We start from the raw sequence: 19050 nt of genomic DNA, 5'->3' as shown, positions 1-19050 counted from the left end.
AAGCGAAAGCAAAGCCTCCACGGAGCTGGCTGAAAGGAACTCCATGCGTTGGTCGACTCCGCCCATCGTACGAGGCAGAATTAAAAATAAGGGCGGGAGCAGGACGTTAATTCGATTTAATTAGGGAAATCGGCCATACAGGGCAATAAGTTGCAGTTTCTAAGAATGCTAGGAACGTGTAGATCGAGTTCCCGCGGCAAAAAGACGAGTTCATAATCCTCTTCAGTGCACCTTTAATGAATGCGACAAAGCTTTAATGCGCTCTTCTTTTTTTTTTCATGTAATGGCCTTATGTGCTAAAGATGATTTTTAAAATGCCTATTTGACTGTTAAACCTTTCTTGTGTACCAGAAATACCCACTGCAGTGGCTCAGTGGCTTTGGAGTTCAGCTGCTGATTCCAAGATTACAGGTTTGGTGCCAGCTGTGTTTCGATGGAGGTGAAATACAAAAACACCTGTGTGCTGTGTGGTGTCAGCCCACATTAAAGAACTCCAGGTGTTCTCAGTAAATCTAGAGCCCTTTACTATGGCATCCCTCATAGTCCTTGTGTACTTTGGGACGTTAATCCTCACAGTCTACAATTTTGTGTGCCAGAAGTATTCGAAATGTTCGGTTCAAAATTCTTTGAGGAGTGCTGAACACTAGCGACACAAACGTGGCTGACCTTGTGCTTTTGTTGATGATGGATGGCTGGATGGACAAACAAGCAAATGGGCAGGTGGGCCAGCGGGCAGATGTATGGTATGAAATTTCAGCTACTTTTTTAAGGTGGTCTTTCCGGGCGTTCGGGGCTTTGGTTGTGCCACATGACAGTACTCTGGACTGAGCAGAAATGTGTCACTAATAGTACTTTATTCTCTACAGTGGCTCAGTGGCTGTGGCGTTTGGTTGCTGAGTGTGAGTTTGCGAGTTTGATCTCGGATAATGTGGTGGTATTTTTATGGGGGTGATATGCAACAGCACCTGTATATTAAGGTATTAGTGTTTTTTTACGAACCCCAAGTGGTCAAAATTAATTGATGCCCTCTGCTATGGCATGCCTCACTGCCTGCAGTACTGCTATGGCTCATAAAAATCTATCATCCAATTCATTGACAATAACCACATCTTGTTTGCACTAGAGTGCATTCACAGGTATAATGTATGCTGTTTTTGATAATGTGCTACTGACACTCAAGGTTTTGTATCAGTAGGCCTTGCATACCGAGCGCACTTCCATGATCAACAATTCAGTGGGCGTTCACTTTATGAGTTTGAATTTTTTTGCAAATTGGTCAGCAGTTGGTCAGCAGTTCAATGTTTCTGGATTCTTATGCTTTTGAGAAAAACTTAAAAGGGTCATGAAAATTTGTTACTTCTTATCAGAAGTGCCTCCAAAAAAGGAGTGTGAGCATACCAGGTACGTTCAAATATCAGTTCATAAAAGCAGTGAATGAAATGGCTTTTTAGCGATGTGTTGCTTGCAAAGACAGTATTTATTGTATTATGCAGGACCTAAAGCAGTCGAGAAAGGGCATGACGAAGAAAATAGCTTTGCTCAGTTTTTTTTTTTTTGCTGTATTTTTCTTCCTCTTCCATAGTGACTACTTTTTTAAAGCGGCCTTTAATGCCTCATCGTTGTAAGCAGGAGTTGTCGACAGAAATGTCACGCTTTTTAATTGGTTGAAATGGTCGTGCCGTCATAGTGCGCGAATTTCAAACGGGGCCAGTTGTACTTTGGCTAGTAACCATGCAACCAATTAAAGGGATGGTATAGTGATGCTCCAAGTAAAATAAATAAATAAAACCGAGTAGGAAATTGGTCGAGTTGGGGAATTGAACCAGGGTCTCCGGAGTGCGAGACGAGCAAACTAACCACTCCGTCATGCCAGCTCAATGGTTTGGAATAAACAAAGGCGCGTCTAGTGAATACGGTGTCTTCGTTCACTCCCATCTTCCTTTCTTCACGTTGCAGCGAGGTTCAGGTTTCCATCGAGATATGCGAGGCAGATACATTTTCTTTCCTCAAAAACCAATTTACTGATGAGCAAGGCGTAGAGCCGAACGGGCGATGGTGTTCTGTGGACTCCCTGGCAGCGGTGCAAGACGCTGTCACGTTCCACTCTTAGAGGCGAAGCTTAACACTTAACCGCAGATCAGTGACACAAGCAGCAACATCGCACTTAAGGCTTTCGCCTCACCGCACTTTAGGTGAACAAAGCGCTCCCTTGAATTTGCTATTATTTTTTTCTTGCTCCCTGGCTCCATGGGTGCCCTGCTGGGTGGCTGCACAACAGATTCTTTGAAATCACATGCTTGTCGTCTTTTCTTTGCTCTTGCCTTGCTCCTTCCACAGTGTAGCTAGTGCTGTTACCTACTATTATTTATGATGAACCAGCATATGTTGCTGGTTGGTCTTATGCCTGTTTTATTGACTATATAGTGTTTGCCAGCTCTGTTTTCTGTGCATACTGATTTTTGAGCAAACGCACTATGTGCACTGTTGACTGCATGGATGCATTGTAGTGTATATTATATGTCAGAAAAGTAGCAGTTAAGATTTGAGCTCTGTAGGTAAATTCTATGGGCCATTTTTACTCACTGTGGTAATGATACATCATTGCTAGTGAGTCCCGTAGGTGCATCTAATGAAAGTGCTCTTTTGTAAGAAACTTCATTTATTGGCTTGCTTCTCTGTTGATTAACACAAAGTGTGGAGGTGTAATTTAATCAGTCATGTTGATTTGGTTTAAATTATGATGTCAATATGTTTGGTTTATTGGGGTTTAACGTCCCAAAGCAACTCAGGCTATGAGGGACACCGTAGTGAAGGGCTGTGGAAATTTCCACCACCTGGGGTTCTTTAACGTGCACTGACATCGCACAGTACACGGGCCTTTAGAATTTCGCCTCCATCGAAATTCGGCCGCCGCGGCCAGGACCGAACCCGCGTCTTTCGGGTCAGCAGCCGGGCACTGTAACCACTGAGCCACCGCCGCGGGGCGATGTTAATGTGTGTGGAAAGTGGAATTCAACAGCTTTGTATTCACTGTGCTGGCCATTGTGATTCCTGCAGAGTGGAAAGTGTGACAAGAATGGCATGGTTATACTTGTCAATGGAGAAAGCATATTTGTGCTGGATAGCATAAATTCTAAAAGATGTCTTATGTGGACGGAAAAAGCATTGTGAATTCGATTAGTACCTGCCCCAAATGTTCTATTAAAAGCCTATTCTACTGGACATGGAAATAAGAACACTGTGCCTGTTTACATTTCTGTGTGAAAGCCTATCACACCAGCAATTTTTGGTGGCAGAAAAAGAAGCACTGCCTCTTTTTGAACTGGAAACCTCTGCTGATGTGCAAAGCATCTATGCATCTCTGCAGGGCTGGGCGTCGTGGCAAGGATGAGACGGGCACAGTGTTGCTGATGTGCAAAGGGGCCGTGCCAGGGCCAACGGTGCTGCAGGCAATAATGCTGGGCCGGCCAACAGAACTGGAATCGCGGTTCCGTGTTACCTATTCCATGATCCTTAACCTCAAGGCCCAAGCAAACAAGCGTGTGGAGGACATGATGAAAGACTCATTCCGTGAGAACTTCAACCAGGTGTGTCTTGGATGGCAGAGGCTTTTAAAACTGCTCAGTTCATTTCTTTTTTATTCTGACCAAACCTAGGAAGTATTGCTTTAAAAGCATTCATGATGGGTGGAACCTGCTTGCCGCAACCTAAACTGCAGTTTTTAAGGAAATGGACTGCTTTGTTGGAAGATAGAATTTAGGTTGTAAGTTGGAAAATAAGCTTGACAAAGTGTCAGTTGACCATTTGGTCGTTGTTAAGAGCTTTTTTAATTGTTTGTAAAATGCAGAAAGAGAGAAACATTGTGCCACTGCATTTGGCACTTGCGTGCACTGGTGCGTATATAATTGATTGCATGTCCTTTTCATTGCACTTGCTGTGTCTACAGTATGCTGGCTTTCTGGCAGTGCAGTCCATGACCGAGTTGAGCCAAACAGCCTTAAAGGACAATAGACACATAATTTTATTGCGAGTTTTTTTCTGTCAAACGATGCATTAAACATTAGAATAATGGATTACTGGGTAGTATTCGCCTGCAACTGCTAAATAATTTATAACTGAATTTCTTCTCTCGTGCTGTTTCGGTCCCATCGGCCGAACGACAACTAGGACGTATGTTGATGTTTTGGTCACGTGATCCACTAGAAAAACTAATATAATCCCTGATATGTAGTTTTAATTCACTACGACATGTAATCCAGCCTCTTCCAAGACCTGGAATGACAAATAATGACCTGTCACCAATTATATGGCCGATTTTTTTTATGCGTTTTGTGATCTAAACACCAACCACGCGTCACAGTCATAGTTTGACTGATGAAACCGAAGCCGAAACATTGTCGAGAAGAAATTCAGTTATAAATTATTTAGCGGTCGTACATGAATACCACAGGGTGCTCCATGTATATGAATGTCTAACGCATCATTTGAAAGAGGAAAACATGGAAGCAAAAATCTGTTGTCTATAGTCCTTTAAAGAAGTAGAGACATTAAATTTTTGTTGCGGAGGTTTTTGTTGTGGATTGTGATGTGGAATTTCCCGAAGCCCAGTAAATATATTTATTGAGCGCCCGTCTCGGCTGCGGGAGGTGGTTGGTTCGAAACCCACCGTCGAACACCCACTGTACAAATGGGCACAAGCATCCCCCGGCCTGGTGCTCGGCTTTCCTTAGGGGTGTACGTTTGGGAGAAGCTCCATAAACCCCGCTGTGCCCCTTGCGGGCCAATTCCAGTTTCGAACGACCTCGCAGTCTGCTGTAAAGCCAGACGAGCGCAACGGCCTTTCCCCATACGTGAGGGCAAATGTCTGGAAAGAACTCCCTCAGCGCCTACACACTCACGCCTGCACTGATCCGCTGGCCGTAGCAACAGCAGCAATAAATAAATAAAAGTAAATAAATAAATCTTCACGCCTACGCTTGCATGTCAGATCTCGACATCATGCGTGCATCATGTGTCGCGCGTTGTCTCCCACAGACTAAAAGGAGTGTATACGCAAAATGCACCTGCTCGTCCACTTGGGGCTCAACCCTTTAAGGCATTTTGTGCACAGTTGTGTACGTAACAGACTGACAGCTCTTTCTGAAAACTTGCTGCATCTAGCAGTGATTACGTTGCCTAGGTGAAATTCATAGCCTTCACATCACAAATAAGATTGTTTTTTATGCCATATAGTGAGCGTAGTAAATAATATTCCACGAAACACTGAAAGGTAGCGCGTTGTCTGCCATTTTTGTGGACGGATTTCGCTACCATCAGTAACAAAATCCAAATCCAAAATCCAATAATTTTTTTTTTCAAAACGTAAGGCAGATTGTGCATTTTCAAAACAGAAACTGATTTCGCGATGTTTTGAATGTTTGTTTGGCAAGTCCTGGTATTTTGATGTTGCTTTTCCATCAGATAAGACACTTTGTATGAAAATTTGCACATCCCTGTAAAAAGTTGCCTGCTAGTAGTATTTTTCCCTGGAAAACTATCTATCTTGAGATCAGATTATACTATTTAGGCAGCAAATTATATTTTTTGAAGGATACAAAAAAATGGCACCTCAAAGGGCTAAAAACTTCGAGACACATTTTCAACATTCCCAGTGTTGCAACGCGTGTTATTACAATTTCGTTTGTATTCATGCACTCATGACTGCAAAAGCAATTACTGCCAATTCTTTTGAAAAAAATTATGCTATTTGGTGATTACAATTTTATAGTTTCAGTGAAGTATTTTTCTCAAAAAGTTTTTTTTTGCTCACGTGAGCGCATGAATACAAACGAAACTGCTCCGGGTTATACAAAGTTAGCCGTGGCATTTTCGAAGCGTTGCTTATGTTCAGTTGCAGTAATGGAGTAGTAATAAAGTAGTAGTAAAGTGATAGTAAAATATGGAGAATTTTTTTCTTTTTGGGGTCGCAGATAAATTGGCTATTAACTGCTGTGACAGAACAACTTAACGCCTTCAACATAGGTGCTAGACGATGAACCTGTGTATTGTCACATAGAAGTGATTGCATTCTAGCAGTCAGGAAGATGGTGAGTAGCTTCCAAAATAAACTTTATTTGCGTGATGTGCTCCCACAAAGAAATGAATAGCTCGACAGCAAAAGCAGCAGAGGTGCTCAACGATCGTCCAGAACAGAGTCACCGCCGTTCTCGGCCTTGCTCAATTTAAAACTGACGAAGAACTTTTCAGAGAAGGCATGGTAATTGCCTTCAACTATCTTGAACAATGCAGAACAAATTGCTTATCGTTACAAACATTGCTTATCAATCTGGTAGCATCTATCAGCAGAACCAAAGTTACAAAGCTGCGTGCCGGTGGCTTTGTGCATGAACAAATGGACATTACAAATCTACAAGGCTTTTCTAACTGGTTAAAGTGATTAAGTTAGGTTGTGGTTATTTAACCCTGTGATGCTAAGGTAATGAAAATATGGGTTAGAAGTTTTGCAGCATTAATCGGTTTGTGGTGTCTTACCTCTGCATTGCAGAAATATAAAAAAGCGAGATTTATTAAGAAAAATTACTGCCAAGGGGGCCCTGCATTTTTAATCAAGCATGTGGATTTTATTCTTTGTATGCATAGTGTGACACCTTGACCGCCGAAGAAGATAGCGCCTAATTTTAGCACTGGATGAGTGAAATGGGAGAGTGAAGTGTGTTTTTGTCTGATCTTTTTATTCTAAAGATATCTAACTGTAATGACTTTCGTTCGCATGCGTGTCTGAAACATGCAAGGAATCCGCTTATCCTGAATAATCAGCAGTAAAAAAAAAACAAAAGAAAAACTGTCGCAGTGCCTCTTTAAATAAAAGCAGGCGTGTTAGGCTAATTTTTGGATGGATTTATCGATAAAACTATACACACATGTGCAAGCCCTTACATTAAGTCAGCAGCAAAATTCAGAGCCATTCCATTGCCTCTTCATGTAGCAGTATATCTGTTGAAATTTTAGGTTGATTTGCCAGGAGGGTTAGCTTTTGCTGTGAGCAATCTTACAGCAAGCCTTCTGCATCTAGGCTGGCCGACACTTTGAGGTTGTTTTTAGAAGTGTATTAAGAAATATAATAATACTGTGGTGGTGGGATATTTTTCTGGGTGTAGAAGTCAAAAGTATTGACATAGTACAATCCATATTAAATGTGATGTGCAGGGCATCACAGTGTTAAGATAAAACTTGGAATGCATGTGAGCGGCTACTAAAGGGCGTAACTGTTGTGTCAGTATACTGCGTGGTAGTTTGACTTGCCATCTGATGATTTATATGCAAGTGCAGCAAAACATGAATGTTTATTTTGTTTCTTCAGCTGTTAAAACAATTTGGTGCATTTGAAGTACCTGCTCTGTTGTCTGCTTATAGTAAACAGTTTCTATTCTGACAGGTGCGAGTATATTTGCCTGAAAAGAAGAAAAAAAGAACCATGATGTTTGCCATTTTCAGATGAGTGTAGGTAGGTTTTGCAAAAATTTGAAGCAGCAGACCGTTGCCAACACGAGCCTCTGTGTGAATTCTTGAGGTTTCATGAATTTGGAGTGCTTTGGTGCTGAAAGTAGAAAGGCTAGTGCTCAGGAGAGCCGAGTAAACTTGTGTTGCACAAAAATGTGGCACAACAGCAGCATATGCCAAGAGTGCCGGCTCTTGCCAAGCTGTGGGTGAAACAGAGTTTTTATCTTCTGTAATCGCACTGCGGTAGCCTCTTAGTTTCCAGTAATGGAATGGCATGAACAAGTTGGGCTTCCAGTTTCCTTTCCTTGCTGAATTGTCATTGTGTGCCACACCACACACCACCTTGTGATGGGACATTTGAGTTTGCGCATTTGTCCACCAGGACAGCAGCTTGGGCATGTTGGTTACTCATTTGTGATCGAACAGTGCAAAACACCTTGTCTCTTGTCTCAGCGCTTGTCTCTTGTCCCGGTGTTTTGCGCTGTTACATCACAAAGCAGTTGTCCAGCATTTGGTTTCAGTATATGGTGCATCATTAGGCCACCAGAGTCATTAGCAAGTGGTGCTTGAATGTGGTTTTTTGCTAATTCGAGGCAGCTGTGATGAGTCTATAGCAGCCGCTGTGTGTAATTGTATTTGTGGAACCGGGACTGTTGCCACATGGCTTCTGCAGCTGTGCTGTGGGGTGGTCTTCTGTGTGCAGAGTCAGAGCACGAGCATAGCTGAGCGATGTGCATCGCTGAAGACAGAGCTAAGCTCTGTGGCACCTGTTGAGTGCCCCTCGTGCCAGGACCTGTGCCATGAACTTCTGGAGGAAGAAGGTGCCGTGCGTGTCGCTGCCTGGGAGCATGTACTCGCACTACCTCAGGCCACGCGCTCCCTCTCTCCAGGCCGCTTGCTGCTTGTACGCTGCCCAGAGGGGCAGAACCTGCTTGGGGCACTGGGCTCCCTGGCACCTCGTGAGAAGAGGCTGACGTTGTGGGTGTTAGCTGATCTTAAGGTATGTATCTGGAGATGGTATCGGTTCCTCTGACTTTAGTTTAACTCTTTCCTTAACATGATTAAGATGTGCTTTTTTTGCAGGCTGAGTTTATTTTTTATTGTAAATGACATGTTAAACTGACATGCAGCATATTGAAATGCCGATAAATGAATCTAATATGCGCTTGAAATAAAAATACAATGGAATTTCAGTGCTGCTATTGCAGTTGATATGAAGTTCGTTATGATATGAATGCGTAAAATAGTCAGACTGAATTCATGAATTGCACACAATGGGCAGAATTTCCTTAGTTTCGAACATGCTTCTGTGCCAGTATGGATGATACAAACATAGAAGCTGCAACCTCCAGCTGTTTCGTGGCGAGAAGCTCTGACAGAGGAATGGTGTGGCTGAGAAAAGGGGGTGATAAGAGTGAGTCGAGTTTCATTAAGATCTCACATGCCTTACGCAGGCAACCGATGTTTGCTCAGCTGAGTGAGGGTGAGCACTGTCAAGAATGTGCTGTCTGTGGTGGTGTGATCTATGTGGACCTGGCCCATTTGGGTCTTGCATTCGGCATAGGAATGGCAGAGGGGTGGTTGTGACACATCTGTTGTTGTTCCTTCTCTGCTAGGAGCCTTTCCTGTTTCTCTTAGTCCTGCTCTGATTAGGAAATGCAGTTGTAGACTTGTCATGGGTTGTTAGATTCCTAACAGACTGTAACATTTTGAAAACGAATAGTCCACTAGCATAACACTCACATATATTTCTAAACTTGTGTTTGACGTGCAATAGCCTTAGCCACTGACACACCACAAAACCCGACACAACAACAAAGCATCAACATGAGTGGTGTCTTTTGGCAGTGGATTTGAAGTGGCAGATTTGCCACTGGCTGCTTCCTTGAAAATTGGTTGGGTGTGCAGTTTTGATCTAACTCCTTTGCATTTGATAACACAAAACAAAGCTGAGTGAACAAGTGCTCAGGGGGGAGCCTCGGTGTGCTTAGCCAATGTTTTGACCACAGGACTAGTTGTCTTGGGCAAAGCATTTGTCATTGGCGGGGGTTAAATAGGGCCTTCGCTCCGAGAAGGAAGCCCCGCTGAGGGAGAGAAGTGATGGTGAAAGACGTCTCTGACTACTGCAGCTTTCTTTGAGCCCACAAAGCAAACCAAGGAAATTTGGCAGTGACACTTCAGACTGCTTACGTGTGGGAATACGGAAGCAGTACTGTCCCTGGGTGCATTGACGCCCACCCACCCACACACACAGTCTTGCACCATCTGCACACAGCATCACCCACACACGCACCACCCACACACATGTGCCCACGACGCCACTGGAATGCTGTACGACAAACGGTTGCTTCACAGTTTTGTTACAAAAATTGGTTCTTGAGGAAAGGAAATGGCGCAATAACTGTCTCACATCTTGGTGGACACCTCAACTGCGCCTTAAGGGAAAAGGTGAAACAGTCTGGAAAGGCATACAATTAGAAATGCATATGTCATTGGTCCAAATCCCTGTGGCCTCCAACTTGACAGTCACATGTAAGCTATTTGCAACGAGAAATCATGTGACACCACCCGAAGTGCTGCTCAACAAACAGTGCATCACAATTTTGGTACGAATGTTTTTGGGAAAACTGGCGCCACATAAAGGTCGGGCAGCGGGCGAGTATATATATAGACAAATGACATGTATAGGATTGCCTGAAGTGACGGTGCTCAGCGTGCTGTGTGCGTCGTACGTCTGCTTGATGTTCATCCCTCTATTTTTAGAACGCAGCTTTTAGGCGCCCGTTTCTGCGTTTCGCCATCGCCGTTGTCACCAGCAGTGGACACCCTTTAAGCTGCAAAAGCAATGGAGCGGGAGCTTGGAAAGGAGAAAGTAAAAGCGCAGCCTCCTCCCCTCCTTAGCAACCGGTGCACCAGGGGGGGGAGTGCAAAAAAATCCTAAAAAAATACCGAAGACACTTTGGAAATTCTAAAGTGTGCTTGGCGAAAGCCTTGTGGTCAACCCACGGCCGCTTCCCCGAACAGCTTGGCGCGGAATCACTGGGCCGCTTCGGAGCCATGCGTCTCACTCGCTCGACTGCAACAAGACGTCTGGTGAAGGAGTGGCGGTGTAGTGGCCAATTTCGCACAAATTTCGCATTAGGAAGTAACATAGTCATCAGCAATTTTTCTTGCCATCTGTGGGATTTTCTGTACCATCTGTGACACATGCACACATGTGCGTGCACGCCTACACACACTCTCTCTCTCTCACGCACACGCACGCACGCGCACACACACACACACACACACTTTTGCAACCCTATTTCTACCTCATTATGAGCACCAGTCAGGGAGACAACACCCGCGCACACTGCCTGCGCTCGCTAGTGAATATTGAAAAAAACGAAGCCATCAAAAAGCATGCATTTAACATGCGATGCAGCTTTCTATGGTAAGGCTGCCTTGGCATGCAAACTTTCACTACTTATGTGAGAGCATTGTACTGATTGACTTGCAGCCAGTGTTGCAACTGGGTGAGTGAAATGAGCTAGTGAAATATAGGATCTATTTTTCTGCTTGTATTTCAATTTTTATAAGTAGACTCACTTTACCTTGCGTATGCTAATTTCTGTAAGTTTTTTTGCACTGATCTTGGCCATACATCATTTAATCAGCCTTGCAGGACTCCTTATGATTTGCCCTGCATGTTACCTGCAGCCCCAGGCAAGTGACAGGACGCCACTGCCCTGGCCACTCTCTAAAAAGATTTCGATCCCAAGTGGAGCCTTGACGGTACAGCAGATGACCGTCATGTTCAAGAGTGTCCTCTGCATTTATGCCAAAAGCATCAAGATTGATCCGAAGCGCATGTCGTGAGTTGGAGTCTTCAGTTTTAGTGCATTTTATTTGTGTGAGAAGTAGAGCTGCATTATGAAAACATAAAGCGTTGCCACATTAGCATGGCAGCACAGTTGAGTATAATGCAGTGTTTTTTTCTTGCATGACACCTTTACTTGTTTTTTTTTTTTTGCTCTCACATGATGCAGTCATGTTTTTTTTTTGCTCTGCTGCTTTATTGTGAAGGTGTTGCCGAGGGAACTGCATTTAAATATTTAAGGAAAATACTGCAGTATACCATATTTACTCTCATAATAGGCGCACTTGCATAATAGGCGCACCCCCAGATTGGTCGCGAAAAATCAGATTTTTTTATTTCCGTGCATAATAGGCACACCCTGAACTTGGCACTGTGATCTACACTGTAGTATTTACACGATTGCAAGCCGACGCCTCCCCCTCCCCCAACTTTATTTTAACAAAGTTTTTGCTGAACTGAGTAGTGCTGCTGCCGTCACAGCTGCTGCGGACCCACAGCACGTACACCGACATCGCATGGAACAGCCGTGCAGTTTCCAGGGATGCTCACTTTAAGCGTCTGTTTTGGAAACCTTCATCTCCAGCCGGAACCCTTCCCGACTTAGGCCCCCGAAAACCTCGGCGCTAGGAGTCAAATACGAAAATTTAGGCTCACTGCAGTCGCAACTGCCACACTTCTCGGCCACATCGAATTTCCGGCCTGCCGCACGCTTGCCGTGTTCGAGAGCAAACTCCCAGCCGTGTTGCTATTAACGTGCTTGCCCGTCGTGCTAAAATAGTATTGCTCAGCGGCAGCATACGAAAGCCACAACTACGATGAACTAACACACTGCCACAGATCCCGGGCCTTTGACAGCGACAAAAAAAAAAGGAGCTGGTGATACTTATGCCGATGTAGATAGCGAAAGTTGCGGCGGAGGAAAAAGTTAATGATAATGCTGAGCTTGGCCTCGGGCGCCATCCGTGAGCGGCAACTGGAAGCTCTTATGTGCGTGTGTGGCCTCCGCGATCAAGCAACGTTGCTCGCAGCCAGGGCTGATCGCGGAGGCCACGGCGCGTGCATTTCGAAGGTTATTCCGCATGGGTTGTAAAAAGTTTGGGTGCGGCCCTTATACGGATCTTTTTTTTTTTTAATGTTTCCTTCAGGAAAACAGGGTGCAGCCTGTACATGGGTGCATCTATGCGGTATGTTAAATTTTGCGACTCGAAAAATTTCCGGAAATTTTACGCTGCATATAGGCGCACCCCGAACTTTGAGCCGGATTTTCTGAAAAAAAAAAAAAAAGTGAGCTTATTATGGGAGTAAATATGGTATTAGCAATAAGAATGCTACTTTACATTTCCCAGGACAAACATACCATATTTACTCGCATAATGATTGCACTCGCGTAATGATTGCACCCCTGAATTTTGTTGTCAAAATTAAATTTTTTTTATTCCCCGCAGAATGATCACACCCCGAACTTTTGGCTGCAATTTATCGTATGCCAAATCTAGCCGACGATGATCGTACTTGCTATCTGTCAGCACTTGCTGACGGATGGCGCGTGCAGATGACCATCTTGCTCTGTCAGCCGCCAGTTTTGTTTTGATCTCCCGCACTGTTACAGTGGCAGCCGCCTGCTGGCTGACCTGCAGTCATCCTGCAGCAAATGGGTTCCGATGTGTCACGGGCAGTCTAAATGCGGTTATGCTTAACCGCGGTCTGCAGTTACCAAATTAACTGCAGTTATCTCGAATCGTGTCACCTGCTTCAACGATGCGGCGGGAACAGGACATTTTTCGGCGTAACGGCGGTAAAATGCGTAGCTTGAGCACTGTGGGACATTGCTGCACCTTTGGACAAGATCGAAGGCTGCATAAAAGTGCCGTCGCATGACCTAGTTTGATGGGTTGCTCTTGAAACATGATTTAGTGCGAAGAAAGTACGTTCTTGAAGCGGGCCAGCTCATGCTCTTTTCTCGCACGGATGCCTACGGGCACTTTCCGTCCACAGACGCCGCAATTTTCTCATTTAACGACGCAAGCCGAGGTCGCCAAGCTCGGTTCTCGATAACCGCAGTTAGCGGCGTAACCCCGGTTTGGTCTGCTGTGTGGACTGCAGTAACCACAGTTGGTGAAAACCGCGGTTACCTAAACCACTGTCAAGCGCGCCTATGTGACAAGGGTATTATTAGTAGCTAGTGTAAGATTGGTTTGGTTTGGTTCTGACCTGCAACTTGTTTGCGTTTTCGATGCTAAAATATTTTTTTTATAGAAAATTTACCCCGTGTAACGATCGCACCCCTAAAGCCGCCGTAGTGGCTCAGTGGCTATGGTGCTCGGCTGCTGACCCGAAAGACGCGGGTTCGATCCCGGCTGCGGCGGTCGTGTACTGTGCGATGTCAGTGCACGTTAAAGAACCCCAGGTGGTCGAAATTTCCGAAGCCCTTCACTACGGCGTCTCTCATAGCCTCAGTCGCTTTGGGACGTTAAACCCCATAAACCAAACCAAACCAATCGCACCCCTAAACCTGTGTCAATTTTCTGAAAAAAAAAAAAAAAAGTGCGACCATTATGCGAGCAATTATGGTATCTCATGAGCAGGAATAATGGTCAAAAAAAAACTTTTGTTCCAAGCATGAAAAGCTAACCAGTCTTTATATGGCAGTCATCTGTTCTCCTGAGTGCAAAGTACGAAAGAAAGAAGACAGTATAAAAATGCTATACTGTAAAAGCTTGTTAATTCGAACTTCAAGGGATCGCAAAAAATGTTCGAATTACGAATGTGGACCTAAGGGAGGGGAATGCACATTGGTGTAACAGAACAGTGAGAATGCTTTTAAAGAGAAAACGAAATGACCAGCTATGTGCCAGTCCTAGTTGGTAGTTGGCTCCGCCCACTCAGCCGCATCCCTTGGCTGCTGATTTTGATATCTGCTGCTCACTTCATTTCTGCCGCTTCTTTAGCGAACAGTCCATGTATTCACTAAATGAATTCATCAAGATAATTCTATAGGACTCGGCATTTACCGCGCGAGTTCTTAATTCCCCCAGGAATGCATCCATGACAACGACTTCACCTTGGTACTACTTCTGTTTACATAGCTGCATGTGCACAGGCAGCAACTGCTGGCTTGTTCAGCATGAAATGTAAGCTACCGTATTTACTCGCATAATAGGCGCACCCCTAGTTTGGGCGCGAAAAATCAGATTTTTTTATTTCCGCGCATAATAGGCGCACCCCGAACTTGGCACTGTGATCAATACTGTATTTACACGATTGCAAGCCGACGCCTCGCCACCCCCCGCCCCCCAATCTTTATTTTAACAAAGTTTTTGCTGAACTGACTGCTAGTCCTCATTAATGCTGCTGCCGTCGCAGCTGCTGCGGACCCACAGCTTGTACAACGACATCGCGTGGAACAGCCGCACACAGTTTTCAGGGATGCTCACTTTAAGCGTCTGTTTGGAAAGCTTCATCTCCAGCCGGAAACGTTCCCGACTTAGGCCCGCGCAAACCTCGGCGTTTGGAGTCTCGTACGAAAATTTAGGCACGCCGCAGTCGCAACTGCCACACTTCTCGGCCACGTCGAATTTCCGACCTGCCGCATGCTTGCCGTGTTCAAGAGCAAACTCCCAGCTGTTTAGCTGTTAAGGTGCTTGCCCGTCGAGCTAAAACAGCAACGCTCGGCGGCAAAGCCACAAACTACGATGAACTAATGTGCTACCGCAGATCCCAGCGCTTGTCAGCAACAAAAAAAAAAACTGGAGATGGAGATGCTGATGGCGATATGGATAGCGGAAGCTCACGGCGAAGGAAAACGTTGATGATGATGATGAGCTTGGCCTTGGGCGCCCTCCATGGGCGGCGTCTGGAAGCTCCTGTGCGCGTGTGTGGCCTCCGCGATCAAGCGCCCGTTGCGCGCAGCCGGAGCCGATCGCGGAGGCCTCGGCGCGTGCATTCCGAAGGCTATTCCCGCGTGGGTCATGGAAAGTTTCGGTGCGGCCCTTACACGAATCTTTTTTTTTTTTTAATAATTCCTTCGGGAAAACGGGGTGCGGCCCGTACACGAGTGCGTTTACGCAGCGTGTTCAATTTTGCGAGTTGAAAAATTTCCGGAAATTTTACCCCGCGTAATAGGCGCACCCTGAACTTTGAGCTGGATTTTCTGGAAAAAAGGTGCACCTATTGTGCGAGTAAATACGGTACGTTCTTCTTATGGTCAACAATGTCCTTTTTTTTTGTTCTGGTTGTGTTTACTTGTCTGAAAGAATCACCGATGAATGCGAGCATCAGCCTGGGAAACACTTCATAACCAGATTGTTGACACCGCGTAGGTCTGCCATTCCTTGCTCATTGTAACTGCTTTTTCCGATGTGTCCAATAGTACTTGACTTTAAACTGATTTATCTAGAAGTATGTTCGGCCCCGATTTGCAATAATTAAAGTGGCTCAATTTGTTGTGCACAAGGGGTGCTAATGACTGCTGCCGGGCGCCTGCAGCTTTGGTCGGCAGACTGCATTATACCGCATAGCAGTGGCACTTCCCGATTGATGTATGTGCGTCCTAAGATGTAAGCAGTGGTTCATTTCAGGTCACTGTTGTCAGTACTAGTATTATGCTTGATGACCATTTGTATTTGCTAAAACATGTGAACTCACTCTCCATAATTGCCGACATTGCACTTGTACGCGGACTTACTATGCTTACTTGTACCACTGGTGATTGTGGAAGGGTGAACATATGAAATATAGCAGTAATAATACGGATAAGGTATAGACAAGAGCAACTAGTCAGGTCATCAGTTCATCGGCATTAAGGTTTCACTTGGCCGCCGATGCTTGTGCTGGCTGGTGTGTCAGTGGCAGCATATATTTGCCGATCAGGCCTGGCTGGTATCGTGCGTCGCCATTCATAGTATGTCACGTTACTGTGCTGTGATGCCACTACTATTCAGTGCTATCGTTCTCAAGGTTATATGTCACCAACTATCGCGCTAGCGACAGATCTCGGATCGTGAGAAAGAGCATTTAAGGACTTTTTGGAGCTGAATTAAAATTTATTTTAATCATTTGTGGTTTCTATGGCAGTGAGGTAGTTCATGTATGTTTTTGTTTCTGCCAGCGGAGTTTCATTGCTTGGCCAGTAAAAGCTGCTGGGATCACAGGCCTGATTTGGAGGTGCATGAGTGGAACTTTATCTGGCGGCTAGCATCCAGTGTGTTTCGTGTGTTGTGTCCTCACCTATATGCCTTACACCATGGCTTGTAGCAAGGCTTCCCATAGTCATGTGAAAAATTTATGCAGGCAACCACAGTGTCGGAATGTGCTGGGTCGAGAACTGCTCGAGCTAGTGGAAGCTCACCCTGGCGGTCTGCCAGTCATTAATGTGCTTAAAGACCTTCGCCTGTCAGCCATGGAGACTGTGGACTTGGTGAAACGCAGCCAGCAGCTTGAGGAAAAGCTGCTGGAAAGCAAGTGCCTCACCTGCCCACTATTTGAGGCTCATGTAAGTGTGAGTGCAGCCTAACAGGTAGCATGCTAACTGACAACTCAACCCCACTTTGCCATGCATTTTTCCCTGTGGCAGCCCAGACCAAGGAAATGTGTTTTTATTGGTTTGTAGCTGTGAAAAATCTCAAATATATGATATTAACGAGCTAGCATACACTGAAGCAGGCTGCTTTCCTGTTTGCTGTTATAAATTAGCATTGGAGCCGGGAAGGGTAAGCATTCTTCTGCATGGTGGTACTATGCCTGTGCATACGAAATTTGTTGCACATCTGCCGAAATAATGCATTCTGATTCAGAAGCATTAAGTTGATGCTCATCAAAAAATGTACTGAACTGAAAGTTGCAGTGTGCTGAAATTTTTTCAAAATTCATTTCTGTAGGAAAGTGGGTGGTTTCGGTGGGGGATTCTGCAAAAGTTCGCTAAACTGAAAAGTTCAAGTGACATTCGTTCATCGGCTTTTCAGTATGTTGCCAATTTTTGGTGGCTTGAGCACACGCTGTGAGGGTATGTACAGGCTGTTTCTGCGAAGGTTACCCAGAATATTTGCAAACAGGGTTTTTGAGGTATAGAATGGCTCTCTGGCATTGAAATACCAGTGTTGGCATACATCAGTAAACTGGTTAATCCTGTTAACTACCAAGCTGGTTAAATAATTCCTAAGGCTATGTTATTAGCTACAGTTGAACCTCTTTATAACGAAGTTGAAGGGGCCCGGCAATTACTTCATTATAGCCATAGCTTTGTTATAGCCCTTGTTGACCGAGCTTCGTAGCAAATCTTCATTGCTTAGTTATATTCACAATTTCGTCATATGCCGTTTCGTTATAATGAGGTTCGACTGTATTACAGTTAGGTCCCTCATTGCAATTGCAGATTTGTTGCTGGCTGTTAATAGTAGGCATATCAGTTTTTAAAATTTCCAAAATGCGATTACCCTTGTCACTGTGGCTCAACAAATTTTGGCCTTCGTGTGTGTGTTTCAAGCATCGTGCATCTTTGGTGCTGCAACATTCACCAGTTTACAGCACTCCGTGGCGTCCATGTCACATTACCTTCACTTTCCTGTCTGCTGTAGAGCAGCGATCAGCGACGAGCACTGCAGCATGGGCAGGAAATGGAAGGTCGCATATTGAAGTGCATGCCGACTTTGGCAGGCACTGGTGAATCCAAATGAGGTATTGAACGCACTAAGCATCTTTGAATGTGCTGAAATAAACAAATTGGTGGAATTATGTCCCTTACATTTCAGAAAAAATGGTTAAATTCTCCTTATCTTCACTAGAATTGTGTTGAAGTGGAGCCCCGCTCTAGTTCATTGTGAAGGAAATTAATGGCATTATTTTATATGGTTTCTGATGGGGAATTGGAAATATGTTTAAACCTTGATATAGTGAAGTCAGTAAAATCTCATGTATTTTGTTGCATTCGAATTATCGGGCTACAGGTTGAAATTTATTTGTTCACCTCATCATCCAAATCAAAAGTCCATTCCTTATCCTTACATGCATTGTGGTTAAATACCCTTCACACACAATGCCCACCAAGAGGGTCTGAGGTTCAACCCCGGGGCGGCGATGCCCGCACTCTGGCGATGCTCCTTCTTTCCATCGGAGATGGCCACAAATCAACATCGGACACACATCCTCACCACTCATGTGACACCATCCCACAGCTGGTCCTCATCTGCACATTCTCCAATTCTGGGAAGGGTTCGTCTTGCCATTGCTGCTGTCATCGCCGCCGCTGACCCCACTGACTTCTCCACCAAAGTCTGGTGTGAACCTTTGCGTATCGCACTCGCACAAGGACGCCAGTGCTGGAGTCTTCACCAATTTCCGCCAATGGCACAACCCAGGAGTAGCACAGTTATCAAGCCTTATCAAGCCAATTATCAAGCCCAGGAGTAGCTCAATTATCAAGCCAACGGCCTTCACATATGACACTCGACCCACACCCCCACCCAGCACACGGGGGGTCACCAAACTGTGTGACACCAGTGCTAATCCCTTAAGACTCCAGTGACGACTCGCCACTGTGCACTTTGGCGCCACCACGTGCAGATGGCTTGTCACTTGTTCAGGTGGCTCTCCTCGTGCAGTGAGCTCGTGAACCACCTCATCATGTCTATCGCATTGAGCAACCCGTCTGTGATGGGGACAGTCCACCTGTCTTGAGTTTTAGTTTCACTGTCATC

General features: G+C 45.0%; 1 protein-coding gene across 3 annotated transcripts in view; it reads left to right on the top strand.

Annotated features, from left to right (window-relative positions):
• LOC149353276 (superkiller complex protein 2-like) overlaps positions 1–19050 on the top strand; it is an 84394-nt gene that overhangs the window by 46771 nt on the left and 18573 nt on the right. For all 3 annotated transcript variants that reach the window (XM_089582444.1, XM_089582445.1, XM_089582446.1), the window contains 4 exons: positions 3368–3587; positions 8204–8500; positions 11200–11354; positions 16649–16850. In XM_089582444.1, the coding sequence (XP_089438570.1) occupies positions 3368–3587; positions 8204–8500; positions 11200–11354; positions 16649–16850 (874 nt within the window). The remainder of the gene's footprint in view (positions 1–3367; positions 3588–8203; positions 8501–11199; positions 11355–16648; positions 16851–19050) is intronic.

Source organism: Amblyomma mixtum, chromosome 3, assembly GCF_055824585.1.
Source record: "Amblyomma mixtum isolate Tamu chromosome 3, ASM5582458v1, whole genome shotgun sequence".
Lineage (NCBI taxonomy): Eukaryota > Metazoa > Arthropoda > Arachnida > Ixodida > Ixodidae > Amblyomma > Amblyomma mixtum.
Note: the sequence above shows the minus strand (reverse complement) of the source record. Positions and strands in the feature narration are given on the sequence as shown.